At 40.5% G+C, this 17,596-nt stretch overlaps 1 protein-coding gene across 6 annotated transcripts in view; it reads right to left on the bottom strand.

The window, feature by feature from the left end:
* TEAD1 (TEA domain transcription factor 1) overlaps positions 1 to 17,596 on the bottom strand; it is a 317,833-nt gene that overhangs the window by 201,436 nt on the left and 98,801 nt on the right. For all 6 annotated transcript variants that reach the window (XM_021001876.2, XM_021001875.2, XM_021001877.2 and 3 more), the window contains exon 3: positions 15,810 to 16,065. In XM_021001876.2, coding sequence (XP_020857535.1) covers positions 15,810 to 15,957 — 148 coding nt within the window. In that variant the 5' untranslated portion in view covers positions 15,958 to 16,065. The remainder of the gene's footprint in view (positions 1 to 15,809; positions 16,066 to 17,596) is intronic.

Below are 17,596 nucleotides of genomic sequence, written 5' to 3'. Positions count from 1 at the left end.
TTTTCCTTGAATGTTTTAGGTTAAGGAGGGGAATTGTGGATTTTTGTGTGTTTTTTTTCTTTTTTTCATTTTGGTAAGTTTGCCTGCCTGGAAGCTTCTTGGCTGATGCAAAAATAACTATCTATAATTAAATTCTATTAATAAACTATTTCATTTTCTTGGTACAGTTTTTTTTAAGAGTTATAAAATTAAAAGCCAATTAGAAATATAATGCATACCGTTTCTTTTATGATACCCCCTAGATAGCAGTAAAATCCACAGAAATATGCATGGACATTAGGGGACTTTTCATAGGAACAACAACAAATAGTTTTCTGGATAAACCCCCTTTGTATTTGTGGAACTGATGCATCAAAGGGAGGGCAATGACCTGTAACATATGCACGATATCTATGGGCTAGCCATGAGTGCCAGCAGAATTCCCGAAGCCCTCACTCCTCGACTCTTTCAGAACTCCACTCCTGCCCAGAAGTCAGGGCAAGCACAGGCAAGCAAAGCCTTCTGCCAAGAAGAGAATTCACAAGAATCACTAGGAAAAAAAAAACCCCAATGTTTGGAAACAAGCAACAGATATGAAGGTCACGATACTCTCCAGGGGTCATTATTTTCCATTCTCTGAATTAAAACTCTAAAATACCCACCACTCTGGGCTTTGGAGAACATGGGTCAGAGAAATCGAGGTGGTTGGAGTGTCAGCCATCATGGTAGAGACCTCAACCACAACCACAGACCACTCAAGGCCTTCCTGCCCTCCCTCTACCACCACTTCCCAAGAGCAAGTTCACATCACAGTAATGTCTTATCTTTAGATCTAGAGCTCAAATCATTTCACTGGTTTTTCAAAATCACTGAGAAGTAAGGAGGAAGTCAAATGATTCTCAACAGAATAGATGAGGAAACTGCGGCATAAAATAGGTGAGAATAGGCCAAGAATAGGTCTATTTAATTCCCCAGGCTCATTCCACTTTCATAGGAACAGGAAAGTGGGAGAAAATGTAGTGCTAAGAGGGAAATAAAGAAACAGAATGTCAGAGCTGAAAGGGCCTTTTGGAAATCATACATTTTAATCGTTTCCTTTTAGAGAGTAAGAAACCCGAGGACTAAATAAGGGGGATAGGGATGCTAACACAGATCTCTAAGCCTAGCACCTTTTCCATTTATATCCTATAGCCCTGGCTCCTGCCTGTGCCCACTGCCCCAATACTTTAGGCAACAGAATTCTAAGCAGGCTCTTTTTTACCTGAATATTAATCCCCTAGAAGGCTACATCTCATCAGGTATGCAGAAATACACAGAGGTGCACACAATAAGTCCAATTAGAAAAAGCTGCATATAGTTAGGGGAGATTCTGCCATGACTGGCTTCTTTCAAAATTCATCACTACCTGTTGCGCCCATCTGCTCAACAGACTCCTGAGTGAAATGTGGGATCAATTATCAGGTCCAGGATGAGTTCAACATTGTTTTCCACTGTATCTTTCAAGCTGCATGAATGAAAACAAACTTAGAAGCTTCATAATATGAACTATTTATATGAAGGGATAATTGATCACATTTATTCTCTCTAGTTCTCAAAAGAAACCAAAAATGGAGATTCCCACTCCCCTCCCACCCACCCAATACACACTGTATCAAAAAGCACAAATCAAAGTATCTTCAGTTGTTTAAGGCTGGAAGGTCTAGGGGGTCTTTATTCCACTTAGCCTTTTTCTAGGTACAAACTTTTAAGTTTCTTTCCCTATGCCAAGGCCTGAGTTCAAATCCAGCCAAGGATACTTAATAGTTGTGTGACACTAAGTTCAAAATCACTAATCACTACCTGTCACCTCCATGCTAGGGTAACGGTGAGGATAAAATGACACAATATTTGTAAAAAGTGCTTTGGATGAATATTAGGAGAATTTTTATTGGAATGGCAACAGTTTTCTGGATCGAAAGACCCATGAAAATTACAGCTATTGTTATTGTTAATATTATCTGTGTACTTGTTTTTTAAATATTTTTATATATTACAATATAATTGGTTTCCTTTTGAAATCATATATATCTCTATCTTTATACATATCCGACGATTTTAATTACATAAAATTTAAAAGTTTTTTGCATAAACAAAACCAATGCAGCTAAAATTAGAAGAGAAACAGGAAATGGGGGTGGGGATCTTTGCAGCAAATATCTCTAATGAAGGTCTCACTTCTAAAGTATGTAGACAATGGAGTCAGATTTACATTTTGGAATGGAATGGAAATATACCGATTGCCTGATTGTTATTGTCCAACTGGTAATGGTCAGAGTATATGAACAGGCAGTTTTCAGAGGAAGAAATTCAAGCTATCAAGAGCCATATGCAAAAGTGCTGTAAATTACTAACAATCAGAGACATGCAAATAAAAGCAACTTTAAAGTATCACCTCACAGCCATCAGATTGGCTAAGTCAGCAAAGAGAAATAATGTTGGAAATAAATAAACATAAGAAAACAAGTACTATAGTGCACTGCTGGTGGAATTATAAACTAGTTCAAACATTCTGGAAAGCAGTTTGGAACTATGTTTAAAAGACTATTAAACCGTGCATATCCTCTGACCCAGCAATAACACTACTTTGTCTATATCACAAAGAGGTCAAGAAAAAAGGGAAAGGACTCATATGCAAAAAACAGTTTATTTTTTTATGTTGACAAAGAATTGAAAACTGAGGGGTGTCTATCAATTAGGGAGTGGCTGAACAAGCTGTAGCTTATGATGACAATGGAATACTATTGGGCTATAAGAAATGATGATGGGAAAAAAAAAGAAATAATGACAAGGATGGTCTCAGAAAAACTTGGGAACACTTCTATGAACTGAAGTAAATTGAAGTGAGCAGAACCAAGAGCCTAATTGATACAGTAAAAATATTGTAAAGAGAATCAACTTTGATCAACACAGTGACCAACCACAATTCCAAAGGACTCATATAAAACATGCTAGCCACCTCCAAATAGTGAGCTGATGGACTCAAGAGGGCGGAATAAAGTCTATTTTCTTTTTTTTCTTTTTCTTTCTTTTTTTTTATGAAGTCAATGCAGGAATTTGTTTTGCATGATATAATAAGTCTTATTTTTCTTGATTTATCAATGGATAGAAGAAGACAAGGAAAGAGGGAGAGAAAATAAAATTGAATTTTTAAAAAATGTTTATGTATCTTCTTCTATGCACTCAAAAACGTTTTTCAAAGAAGTTAGCTCATAGACTTCACCAAATTGCCAAAGGGATCCACGACAAGCAACAAAGACTAAAAACACCTGCCCTTCGTGAGCCTTGTGGGATACAGACCCCCATTTAAAAACCACCTAGAAGAAAGATTCATAAAGAAAGAAGGACTGGTCACGGGATCAGGTCCATTAGCTGACACACAAAAGGCATGTAACCAGTTTTCTGCAAGAAATACACTGGGCTCTCAGGAACAGGCTGAGAAAGAGGGGAAAAGGCACTGCACAGCTCAGACCAGAACTCCCACTTGAAGCCTAGCAGAGTCCCTGCACAACGGGGAGGGTCCTCAGAGGCCATCCATCTCTTCCAACTCCTCAGCAGCTCCTCAACAACACTCGGGACGCATGGCCACTGACCTTCTTATGGAAGACTTCCAGTGACAAGAACCCACTCTTTCTCAACATATGCCACTCCACTCTGGGATAAAAAAGAATTTTTTGCCAAAAACCAAACCAAAAAATCTACCTCTGTGCAATCTCCCTTTGTTGTTCCTAGCTGTGCTGTCTGAGGCCCAGTGAAACAAGTTTAATCCCTCACTGACATGACAGCCTTTCAAAAGCTTCAAGGTACCAACTGTGTCTTTGGGAACCTTTCCTTGGGGACACAGGGAGTCATTCAAATAGCTCACCCACTCACTTCCAGACCAAAGGGAACAATCCAAGGCCCAATGACAGACTTCTAGGACCCAGAAGAAACTGAAAAGGGAAGGATCCATAAGAATAATCTATTTCCCAGACTCTCACAAACAGAACTAGAATCAAGGTCAACCTCTGAAGGACACCATGGGTGCCCTAGAAAATCCTGCTCAGGCTCTCAATAACCTTGGGCTCTGCACCCTGCTGCAGTGCTTGCCATGGCTCACTGGTCCTCTCAGCATGACAAGGGAACTTTTATCAACCCTGCCAGTTCCCTTGCCTCCTAAACACTCATTTCTCCTTGGAAGGTAGCATGTTATGGTAAAAAGAGTATTGAATTTGGAGTCAAAGCACTTGAGCTAAAGATCCATTAACTGAATAGCCTAACTTCAGGCAATTCCCTTTACCTCTGTCATCCTCAGTTTCCTCATCCATAAAAAGAAGAAGGAGAAGGAGAAGGAGAAGGAGGAGAAGGAGAAGGAGAGAGAGAGAGGAGAGGAGGAGAGGAGGAGGAGAGGAGAAGGAGAAGCGGAGGAGGAAGAGGAGGAAGAGGAGGAGGGGAGAAGGAGAGGAGGAGGAGGAGGAGGAGGAGGAGGAGGAGGAGAAGGAGGAGGAGGAGGAGAAGGAGGAGGAGAGGAGGAGGAGGGAGGAGGAGAAGGAGAAGGAGAAGGAGAAGGAGAAGGAGGAGAAGAATTGAAACTACTACTTACTTCAAAGGGTTGTGGGAATCAAAGAAAATTACATGTGAAAAGAACTGTTTAACCCTCATGGGCTACATAAATGAAAGTTATTACTGTTACCGAAGTAGGGGCAAAGAGAGAAAACAGAAGCAGCAACAGTTATCTCTGTTCATTCTCTTATAACCTGGTGTTTGGGGAAGGTTAGGTATAAGTCAAATAAGAAGGTAGCTGTCCTTAACAGCTGTCCTCAGGCAGCACCTGGGGGACTTAGCAGGCATCAACTGCACTGTCCATGTGTTCTGAGTTGCTGGGGAGCTGGGATTCCAGGGTGCCACCAGACATTCCCAGACATGGAGTTCATTTTTTGCTGGCTCATGATCTCAGGACCACCCCTTAAAAGTTCTTAATGTTGTCCTGTCCTCTGCCATTAATGACCAAGATTCTGACTCAGGCAAAAGGAAAGGTAACCACACTTCAAGTAGCTTCACCCTCCTCCGATACCTGTGATCTCACGTAAGTGGAGAATCTCAAGATTTGGGGGACTGCTGTATTTCCACTGGAAAAGGGGCAGGAATATCAATCAATTCTGATTTTGAAAAAGGGGCCATAGGATCAAACACACAAAACTTGTAGCTACAACTGGCAAATGAATGAAATCCTCTTTTCAAGACTATGGATGGGGAATGCTACATGTTGTCAGAAGAGGTTTGTCAATTGATTATACTTAACTTTTTTTCTTTGTTAAAAACAAAGAGGGGATAGTGGGGAAAGGAGAGTGACAGGGAGGAGATCCAATCATGAGATAAACCATGCTTCTCCTTCCCTTGGCTGACAAATATGAAGTGTGGATGAGAGCTCCCATGGCAGCCTACTTGGGGGCCTGGGAATGTGTCCTACTTAATTTAACCCTTGCCTTTTATAGGAAAGTAAACCCCCTTGTGCCTTCTCCAAAAAGGCATAAATAACATATAGGCTTCTGCACATGCATGCTCACACACACGGATGAAGAGAATGGAAAAGCGTCAATGAGCTTCAAAAATCTTTGCTCTTAGTGCTATAAGAGAAGACTTTTAGATCAAAGAATAACAAGGGAGGAGCAATCTACCAGAGCAGAAATAGCACAGGCTAAATTTCATATCTGAGGGAGGGCAGGGAAGAATAAGAGAGAAGATCTTGCCATCTCCTCCTAATAGGCTTAAACCTCAAGAGATTTTTTTTTTAAAATTCTCTTCTTTCCTGACATTGCACCTGTTCTGCAGTCTAGCTTTAAGGAAACCTCATCACCCAGAGGAAATAGCACTGTACTCGACCTTGCCTCTTGTGCGACTCCAGATTGCTGACATCACAGTGAACTTGAAGCTCTAGGAATGCTTGGGAATACTACAGCATCTCTAAAGCAAAAAACACTTGGTATTTCACTAACAGGCATCGCATCATTTTGAATAAGCTACACAGGACACAAAGCACTTCGAATGATTTTATTTGGAAATCATAAGAGGGCAGGTATGCTCTCAGAGCAAGACTCTCTCCAGAACCCTAGTCTTGTTTCCAGTTATTTTCGTTTGCCCAAGAGGAGCAGGCAAGGAGCCATAGAGAGGCCTGGCTCTGCAGCAAGATCTGGGTTCAAATTCTGTATCGAATGCTCACTGTCTGTATGACTGTGTTAAATGGATAATGGCTGCCTCATCTATATAATGGGCTGTGGGGAGTCAGAGAGGGAGTGTTAAACTAGACGGCCCTTTGAAGTCCTTTACAATTCTATAGATATCAATGATCCATTAAAGCCTATAGACCTCTGAGCCTGGTCTCATAATATTCTCATGACTGTGCTTCCTTTAGTCATATAGAAACCAGTCTGTCTACTCCTTTATCCTCAAAACCACAAAAGCACATGGAACCTGGAGTGGGTACTTGGTGTTCCTCAGGAGATTTGCCCATGCCTTCAAGAATCCTACTGATCACCACATTCAAGCCTGGCACCCATACCTCAGGACACAGGCCAGGGTGGGAAGCCAGGGGGACTCTCCATGGCAACTGAGAATAGCAGGATGAGAGCCCATTGTGAGGCCTCACCCCATGCCACAGTCAATGTCTTCCTACAAGCATCAGCTGGATGAAAACTTCCTCTGAAGAGCCCAGGTGTCAACCCCAATCAAATTCTCCTGCACAAGCTTGGTTCTCCACTTTAAAATGGGCTCTCCACAGATGCAGTCAATAAATCTACATGTAACAAACTACAAGTGTCCACAGGAAACCACACAGACTCAGATCTTCATGAAGTGTCTTGAATCTCTCTCTCTCTCTCTCTCTCACACACACACACACACACACACACACACACCACACACACACACACACACACACACACACACACACGCACGCACGCACGCTCTACCCAGCCCGGTGCTGAGTACCAAGTAGATACAGCTGCTTGATAAATACTGAGTAACTGAGTGATGATGCCTGTTGATTAGCAATTCAATTATATCTTGGGCAGTGTTGCCACAGTTAAGACTCAAATAAGAACACTGTAGTGATCAGTTGCAGTTTAGTGGTAAATGTTCTGTTACAGCTGAGGTGGAGACTGGCAAGAATTTAAATCCCCAGAGAAGACATAGAATTCTACAAGGCTTGGGTAAGTGAGGGTAGAAAGAATTTTTTTTATTGCAATATAATACACAGCTCCAAGGTAAATTGATCTGTCTTTTTCCCAGTTTTCTGCAAAAAATACATTGGACACTCAGGAATTAGACTAATTATGAGATTTAAATATTTTGATTTTTTAATTTCTGGATAAGCAAAAGCTAGTACACCAACCACTATCTCCCATGTTCCCTATCCAGCAAATTCATATTAGCTCAAAGAATTATGTTTTAAAGGGAAGGAGAGACAAAGGGGGTACGGGGGAAGAAAGAAAGAGAAGACAGTGAGGGAAGTTCACAACAGTGATGACAAGCCAGAGACAGTCAGGGAAAGAGTCAGGGAGAGCAGAGAGATAGTCAGGGAGACAGTGAAGGAGAGTGAGGGAGAGCAAGATAGTGAAAGAGATGGAGAGGGAGAGAAAGAGAAGACAGTAAGGGAAGAACAAAATAGTGAAGACAAGTCAGAGAGAGAAAGACAGAGTCAAGGAAAGTCAGAGAGCCAGAGAGAGAGTGTAAGAGATGATGAGGAAGAGCCAGAGAGACAGAGGCTGCAGAGACTACTAGCTAAAGTAGTCATGGGAGAGATTTCAAATGAGCCTAGCTATCCCAGTTTTACTCCAACAAGGAACTAGGAAGGGCACTAGATCAAATAATCAACAAGAAATCCCAATAGAAACATCAGTAAGCTCCTTCACAGAGCCCAGGATTAAACAAAAGACAGCCAGAAGCTGTGGAGATTGAAATCTTGCCAGAGAAGCCAGAATGAAGTACAATAAAGCAAGACAGAAGCCTTCAGTAGCACCCTATTGAGGGAAGTCCCAGGATGGAAAGCAGACACAATTAGCCATCATAACTGTGAACATCAATGGGATGAATCTACCCATTAAAAGAAAGTGGGTAGAAGAATAGATTATAAAGCAGAATTCAGCAATATGCTATTTACAAGAAAGACCATTAAAACAAAGACTCTCACAAAATCGAAATGAGGGGATGGAGCAGACTCTAATTCAAGTGAATCCAAAAAGCAGGTGTAATAATCATGATATTGGACAACACTAAAAATAGACACATTTTAAAAATATAAAGAAGAGGGAGGCAGAGCCAAGATGGTGGAGTAAAAGCAGTGACTTGCTTGAGCTCTCCCGCAAACCCTTCCAAATACTCATAAAAAATGGCTCTAAACACATTCTGAAGCAGCAGAATCCACAAAAAGACAGAGTGAAACAAATTTCCAGCCCAAGACAACCTGGATGATCGATCAGAAAGATGTATCACGCCAGGCTGGGAGCACAGCGTGGCATGGGCATGCAGGCCGCAGCGTACATGGAGCAGGCCTCAGAGGACTGCGTCATGGGCAGCTGTGGAGGTTTCCAGACTCCTCAATCCAATAATACCAAAGACAACTTAGAAGGTCAGTGAGTAAAGTTTGTTTCTGTCGGTGCTGAGACAGGAAGGCAGGGTTTCAGCTACATTCCCCAAGAGTGTGGCCCTGGGGGGCACAGCTGCTTCCCAAAGCTTCCAGCCCACAGACTGAGGGGGAATCCAGTGGCTGATCAGAGAGGGATTGCAGGGATCTCTTTGCCAGGGCTAAGGTAGGAATCTCTTGCTTTGCCTGTGTTTAGATCTGGGTCACAGCTCTGGGTGGCGGTGCTGGGGTGAGGAGGAGCGCTGGCTGGTGGAGCTTGTAGTGGCTATGGAGAGGAACCCCTCCTCACAGTTACAGGGACTGGTGGTCACAGGCCAGGAAAGGAGTAAACACCTGTCCCTTATCATACCACCTTGGAAGAACTGAAAATTTATAGGTCCCTACAAGTATCTCTGAAAACAGCTACACAAACCCCTGAAGCTTGGGACAGTACATTCTCCACATTGGAAGCAGACTCTTACCTTAACAAAGAGTTTAAAACTCAAGTAATTGGCTGGGATCATGAGCAAGCAGGCAAAAAGAGTCAGACATTATCTTACTTTGGTGAAAAGAAGATCAAAATATACAACCAGAAGAAGACAACAAAGTCAAAGCTCCTACATCCAAAGCCTCCAAGAAAAATATGAATCAGTCCCAGGCCTTGGAAGAGCTCAAAAGGGATTTTGAGAAGCAAGTAAGGGAAGTAGAGGAAAAACTGGGAAGAGAAATGAGAGTGATGCAAGAAAATCATGAAAAACAAGTCAACAGCTTGCTAAAGGAGACCCAAAAAAATACTGAAGAAAATAACACCTTAAAAAATAGCCTAACCCAAATGGCAAAAGAGGTCCAAAAAGCCAATGAGGAGAAAAATGCCCTAAAAAGAAAAATTGGCCAAATGGAAAAGGAAGTCCAAAAGATTACTGAAGAAAATACTTCCTTAAAAATTAGAATAGAGCAATTGGAAGCTAGTGACTTTATGAGAAATCAAGACACTGTAAAACAAATCCAAAAGAATGAAAAATTAGAAAACAATGTGAAATATCTCATTGGAAAAACAACTGACCTGGAAAATAGATCCAGGAGAGAGAATTTAAAAATTATTGGACTATCTGAAAGCCATGATCAAAAAAAGAGCCTAGACATCATCTTTCAAGAAATTATCAAGGAAAACTGCCCTGATATAGTAGAACCAGAGGGCAAAATAGAAATTGAAAGAATCCACAGATCTCCTCCTGAAAGAGATCCCCAAAGGAAAACTCCTAGGAATATTATAGCCAAATTCCAGAGTTCCCAGGTCAAGGAGAAAATATTACAAGCTGCCAGAAGGAAACAATTCAAGTACTGTGGAAACACAATCAGGATAACACAAGATTTAGCAGCTTCTACATTAAAGGACCACAGGGCATGGAATATAATATTCCAGAGGGCAAAGGAGATAGGATTACAACCAAGAATCACCTACCCAGCAAAACTGAGTATAATCCTTCAGGGGAAAAAATGGTCATTCAGTGAAATAGAGGACTTTCAAGCATTCCTGATGAAAAGACCAGAGCTGAATAGAAAATTTGACTTTCAAATACAGGACTCAAGTGGAACATGAAGAGGTAAACAGGAAAGAGAAATCATAAGAGACTTATTAAGATTGAACTGTTTACATTCCTGCATGGAAAGATGATATTTATAACTCATGAGACCTTTGTCAGTATTAGGGTAGTTGGAGGAAAAAAATTATGTATGATAGATAGATAGATAGATAGATAGATAGATAGATAGATAGAGGGCACAGGGTGAGTTGAAGATTAAGGGGTCATATCTGGAGAATAAAATTAAGGGATGAAGGAGGATTATACTCGGAGAAGAAGAAAGGGAGAGGTAGAATGGGGTAAATTATCTCACAAAAAAAAAGAAAAGAAAAGTCTCTTACAGTGGAGGGAAACGGGGAAGGTGAGAGGGAATGAGTGAATCTTATTCTCATAGGATTTGGCTTAAGGAGGGAATAACATACACATTCAATTGGGTATGGAAATCTGTCTTACCCTACAGAAAATGGGGAGAAGGGGACAAGAGAGCAGGGGGATGATAGAGAGGAGGGCAGATTGGGAAAGGGTAATCAGAAGTAAATACTTCTGAGGAGGACAGGGTCAAAAGAAAGAATAGAATAAATGGGAGGGAAGAATAGGATTAAGGAAAATAGAGTTAGTTTTTCACAACATGTCTACTATGGAAGTGTTTTGCATAGCTGCACATGTACAACCTATATTGAGTTGCTTGCCTTTTCAATGAGGGTGGGTGGGGAGGGAGGAAGAGAGAAAATTTGAAACCTAAAGTTTAAAAACCATATGTTTAAAAAAAATGTTTTCACATGCTACTGGGAAATAAGAAATACAGGAAATGGGGTACAGAAGTCTATCCTGCCCTACAGGAAAATAGAAGGGGAAGGGGATAAGAGAAGGGGGGAGAGAAAGAAAAGAGGGCAGACTAGGGGAAGGGATATTCAGAATGCATGCCATCTTGGGGTGGGGGGAGGGGTGAGAAGGAGTGAAAATTTGGAACTCAAAAACTTGTGGAAATCAATGTTGAAAACTACAAATAAATTTATATTAAAAAACAAATTTAAAAAAATATAAAGAAGAACCTACTTTATCCTTAAAGGTATCAGGGGAATAAAAGAATATCAATCCTACATTACACATACAAACTATGTGATTTGAGGCAAAGCCACAATGCTCTGGTCTACTCCTTGCCACTATAACTTAGAGAGGGTGCTGATTTGTACTGGCAGAAGCAGTTTCCTCAACAGGAAACTCCCTGTACCAGTAAAATGACAGGCTCAATCAATATCCTATAACCCATCTGATATGTACACGCATTGAATGGGATAGCAAGTAAGTACTTCAAGGAAAAGCAAAAAGATAACAAACATAATAGTTGATGACTATGTAATCATCTCAGGAGAAGACACATCTAACAAAAAGATAAGCCAGAAAGAAATTAAAGATCTGAAAGCATCCTTACATGGATGGAGTATGCTACATCTCTGGCTATTACTGAATGAGATTAGACAGAAGTATATCTATTACTCAGAACATATGGCATCTTTACAAAAGACTGATCATGTTAGACCAGCAGTCCTCAAACTTTTTGCTTTCATGACCACTTAATACTGTTAAAAATTATTGAGGACCACCCCCAAGAGCTTTTGTCTATTTGCTGCACTACTGATGTTTGTCATATTAGAAATGAAAATACCTTATTATTATGGAAAATTTTTACCTTGGGGATATTCAGGGGTCCCCAAAATACATTTTGAAAACCACTGTGTTAGGTCATAAAATCTCAGAAAGGCTAAAAAGCACAAATGTTAAACAGAACCTTTAGAGAATATAAAATAAAAACTGTAATCAATAAAGAGGTTTAAAAGAAAGGACCACACTTAAATGAAGACTAAATAATTTAAAGAATTAGTGTTTCAGAGAACAAATCACAAATATGATAATTTCATTAAAGAAAATGACAACAATAAGACAACTAAAGGAGTAACACATAAACCAATTTAACAAAAATAAATATTAACAAAATTAAAAGCAAAAAAAAAAAACCCTGAAAAAAGGAAACCAAGAGCTATTGGGGGTGGCAGGGAGAGAAATAAAAGAAATCACAGGCTAATTCAGTGGCCTAATAGGATCAGGGGTTAAGCAAAAGATGGCTATTGTCACCACTATTTTATATAGTTCTAAAAAATGTTGCCTTTAGTAACAAAAAAAAATTTGAGAGAATAAGCAAAGGCAAAGGAGAAATAAAATTATCATTTTTTTTTCAAAGAGAATATGAAGATTTACTTAGAGAATCCTAGAGATTTGGCTTTAAAAAATCGAAATACTGATATCAGCAAAGTAGCACTGTAAACCTACAAAAATCATCAGCCTTCATATATATATATATACATACACATATATATATATATATACACATATTACCAACACAACCCAGAATCAGGATATAGAGAAATTCCTTTCAGCACAACTCAGAATACATACACTATCTGGGAATCTACACAGAAATATATAAATATAACCATCAAACATTCTTTACAGAAATAAAGAGCTAAATAATTGCAAAGATATTAACTATTTATGCTTGGTTATGCCAACATAATAAAAATGGCAATGATACCTCAATTAATTAATTATTCAACGCCACACAAATCCATCCAAATTTAAAAAAAAAAAGGATTAGAGAGTTGGGAAAAAAATTAAATTCATCTGAACCTGGCAAAAAAAAGGATTTAAAATCTCAAGGAAAAATGTGTGGAAAAAGGGGAAGGAAGGAGTGGGAGGGGCTAGCAGCATCAGATCTTAAACTATACTACAAAGTAGTAATCATCAAAAATATTTAATACTAATTTAAAATAAAATGAACAATGGGACAGATTAGGCATACAAAATCAAGAAACAAATGAAAACAGCAACATACTGTTCAATAAAACCAAAGCGATCTCAAATACTGGGGGGTAAGGACTCAAAACAGCTGAAAAAACAGGAAAGCTGTCTGGCAAAAATAAGTTTGGACCAATATCTCATCCCACATATCACAAAAGGTGGCACAGTGGATAGAGCACAGCGTCTGGAGTCAGAAAGACTTATCATCCTGAGCTCAAATCTGGCCTCAGACACTTACTAGCTGGGTGACCCGGGGCAAATCACTTCACCCTGTTTGCCTCAGTTTCCTCCTCTATAAAACGAGCCGGAGAAGAAAATGCAAAGCACTGCAGTCTCTCTCCCAAGAAAACCCCAAATGGGGTCACAAAGAGCCAGACACCATTGAACAACAAAAACCTCAATGTTAAAGGTAACGTTGTAAATAGATCAGATACACAAGGGAGATACTTTTTGCAACCCTGAAGGAGGGAAGACTTTGTGATTAAGTCAAGGATACAGAAGATTCATTCCTATGTGCTCTTTCAGACCAGACTTTTTTCTTTCTTTCTTCATATCTTTATGCCCTTAGCACAGAGCCTGGTATACAGTATATGCTTCAAAAATTCTTGTCAGCTTGACTTAATTTGATCACAGGCCATGAAATGGACAGTTTTTGTTACATAAAATCTTTTTTAAAAACTTGCACAAATCACCGCAGCTGAAAACTGAAGGGAAACACCAGGGAAATAATCTTTGCATCAAGTTTCTCCTACAAAGGTCTAGTTCTCTTATGAAGGTCTATTTTCACAAATAGAGAACCGACACAAATACATAAGAGAACAAGTAAGACTTCAAAGAATATAAACAAGAACGAGAGGAGGAAAGGGAAGGGAATAAACTTTTATTAAACGTCTGTATGTGCCAGGCACCGTTAAATAAGCACTTTACAAACATTATCTCATTTGAAACCTCGTGATATTCCTGCGAGGTAGGTGCTATTATTATCCTCATTTTCCAGATAAGGAAACCGAGGCAAACAGGTGAAGTGATCTGCCCAGGGTCACGCAAAAAGGAAACATCTGAGGCAGGACTTGAACTCAGGACTTCTGGTCTCCCGGCCCAGTACTATATTTACTGTGCCACCAGCAGGGACTATTTTTGCACACAGTCAATGAGTGGATTTGCTTTGCTTGACTATGATTATTTGTTGTAAGATTTTTTTAGGGGATGGGAGGGGGGACATGAATACAAGACAGCGTTGGGTCTCATGTACTAAATTCATTATATACGTTAAACACACACACACACTCACACGCAACACCAGCAAGAGGTACATAAATTCAGATTCCCAGTTTTATGAAAAATCCTTTTGCTGCTCTTTGCCTATGAAAATACTCATACTTACTGCTGTTTGTCAAGTTCGGAGTAACAAAAAGTTTTAAAAATGCATTTTATTTAAAAAAAAGAAGGAAAGAAACAATGAGCCTGGAAAAGAGGAGCCCTCTCTCCTCTGTGTACAGAAACAATAACATGTGAGGAGTGGGAAATGAAGGCCTTGAAACTTTCCACCCGCAGCAGCTGAGCGGCTTCAACCCAAGTCTATTTTTCCAGACATGATGTTTCATTTGGCTGCAAGGGTCACATGACAGCTGCGAGCTAGTGCCTTAAGGTTTGTTTCTGCCTCTCGGTGACACTGACAGGCTGTGAGAGACTCCAACAGTAGAGAAAGAAAAAAAAAATTTTTTTCCCCTTGTTTCCATTACATCATCCAAGTCCTACTAGGAAGGGTGGGGGAGGGGAAGAAGGGGGGCACAGCTGGTGGCAGCTGCAGAGCCATCTGCTTTCTCCTTAACAGTATGGGCTAGTTTATCCTGCAGACTCCTACGGCTCCTGATGGAGAAGAAACAGGATTAAAGGCACAACACCCCATTATGGAAAACCTTTCAAATTATTTAGAAATAAATTACTCCGGTGCTAAGTTAACTGTCTCAGGTAGGCTGCTGCGCCTGCACCCGGCCCTTCTCTGAGCTGGGGGTGTTTGTTTGCGTCTCTTCAGTCTCGAGTCACAGAACAAACTCTGTCAGCTTCATGTTCACAATTAGACGGGCAAGATGTACAACCCTCCCCCCTACCACCTGCCATCTGCCTCTCACAAGGTAAGCAGCCAAAAGTAAAACTCTACAGTGAAAGATATTTATTTAAGGGGGGTGGAGAGAGAGAGGACCCAACTAATCCCAGCACAAAATCTGTGCACACATCTATGCATACTTAAAGAAAGCTTCTCAGGGTGCACCACCAGCTGGAGCAAACAGGACATGGAACTAACTCATGGCCTGGCTGTAAGTGCATGATAAGGTGAAGATTCTCCTGCAGGGACACATTTAAGAAAGACTGCAACCACTTCGTGGCCAAGATGCATCTTGATAATATAAGTGGCCAAAACCCAAAATTCTACTGTGAAGGGAGACCCAAATTCAGGCTGCTAGTTAGTACCATCGTTTACAGAAAAATTACTTTCTACTCACTTCCAGTTATTAGACACTAGTAGCTCCTACAACACATGTGGGTCCACTAAGCAGGAATTCCCTGATTACTCTAGTGCCAGATTAAGGCGTATTCGGAAGCTCTATCTACCAAACACAACTGTAAAGGCACCTGGCTTCTCTCCATCACTGAAAACAACACAAGCTTGTGAAATATATCCATCAGACCTCTGAGTATCAATCATATCAATGTTCCCGTCCAATTACCACAAAAATAAATTTCACACAACTTACCATACATTTTGCCTTCATCTGATAGGATGATTTTTCTCCTCCCACAAGGTGGATAAATGGCCAGGGCCTCCTGAAAGCTCTGTTCAATATCTGGGCTCCAGACTCCCTCGGCATCATTGTCAATGGGCTTATCTGCAGAGTCACTCATTCTCTCGATGTTTTCGGCAGGACTTTCACTGCCGCTCCAGCTGCTGGGCTCAATGGTGACGGCTGGGGTCTCCAAGCCAAAGCTTGGAATCTTTTAAAGAAAAGAAACCTAAAAGGGGAAAGGACAGAAGCCTGGTAAACATCCATTCATTTAAACATTTATTAAGCCCTCTTGGTAGATTTAACACCATCCCTCTCAGTACCCCAGCACCTAATGTAAAGTTTTAGTAATGCAGTATCAGTCATCCTCCATCATCTCACTGATCCTCAAAACAACCATGTGAGCTAAGTATTATCAGCTCCCTGGTTATTCTAATCCTTATTTTACAGAGCAAGAAACCATGGATCACAGAAGTTAAGGGACTTGTCCATAAGTTCACACAGTATAAGAGGTGGAGTCCAAACCTAGGTTTATCTTGATTCCAAGATTAGCTTCCATTCCATACTGTCCATTATGGAACATACAGCCAAGTTAGGATACGAGGTATCAAACAACTCAGAACACAAGTACATTCATGCATATAAATCCGACTCTCACACGTACACATATATGTGTGGAGTACATATGAGGGATACTTCATACAAAAAGACACTATAACGCATAAGTCCAATAATCGCTACAGCAATAAAAATCCAATGGGAAGGAAAAAATCATCTTAGAAAAAGGGTATAAGAGAAATATGAGAAAGAGAGAGAGAGAGAGACACACACACACACACACACACACACACACACACACGAACTAGTGATGTGCAAATAAGTACTACATGAGATCCAAGAAGGTCAACAACTAGGGTACCCACACGAAGCTTCAAGTAAGAGGAAACATTTGAAGTGGCTATAAAAGACAGCTAAGGAAGTCAAGCAAAAGGGGCAGAAGCTTTGAGATGAGAAAGCAGAATCATGTTTAGGGGTCAGAGTGTTGTCCATTTTGGCTGAAGCCTACAAGAGGGGAGTCATGTGAGACAAGGCTGGAAAGGTCAGTCTGTGACACAGTGTAGATAGCAATAAATGTTAGCCAGAGAAGCTTAAAGGAACTTTGGTAAATTGTGATTGGGGTGGGGTGGGGAGGCAGAGGAATGAATGATAAGACTAGATCTAGGCATCTGGGGCAGACAGAATAAAGACCCATTTGGACAGTACTACAGTGCTCTAGGCCTAAGATAATTAATGAGGGTGGGCACAAAGGTGCTGAGTAGAGGAGGAAGAGCCAGATGTGATATGTGTTACAGAGAGATGAGGGCCAGAAATTGGGTGGGTGTTTGAGTAAGTGAGGTGAGGAAGATAAAGAAGTAAAATACGACCCTAAGGTTTCTATTACAACAGAAAATGTAAATGCTTAAGCAAGTTTAAGAGAACAGATGATAGACTCAGTGCCATGTGAATCTGAGAAGAAAAACTGGCAATCCAGGTAACGGTTTCTTATAGACAAACAGGAGACGTAGCTCTAGAGCTCAAGACAGAGATCTGAACTGGAGATGGAAATCTGGGAGTCATAGTTGGGATGGCTGGATCTGTGAAAAGAGGGCTTGAAGAAGAACCAAGGGAAAGATGTGGGAAGAAGAGAAGCCAGTGTAGAAAGCAGAAAAGGAGAGTGTAGAGAATCGAAAGATGATCCTGGAGAGAGAGAGATCTCTGAA

This window comes from Phascolarctos cinereus, unplaced genomic scaffold, assembly GCF_003287225.1.
Source record: "Phascolarctos cinereus isolate Bilbo 61053 unplaced genomic scaffold, phaCin_HiC Scaffold_9;HRSCAF=440, whole genome shotgun sequence".
In the NCBI taxonomy this organism is placed as follows: Eukaryota; Metazoa; Chordata; class Mammalia; order Diprotodontia; family Phascolarctidae; genus Phascolarctos; species Phascolarctos cinereus.
Note: the sequence above shows the minus strand (reverse complement) of the source record. Positions and strands in the feature narration are given on the sequence as shown.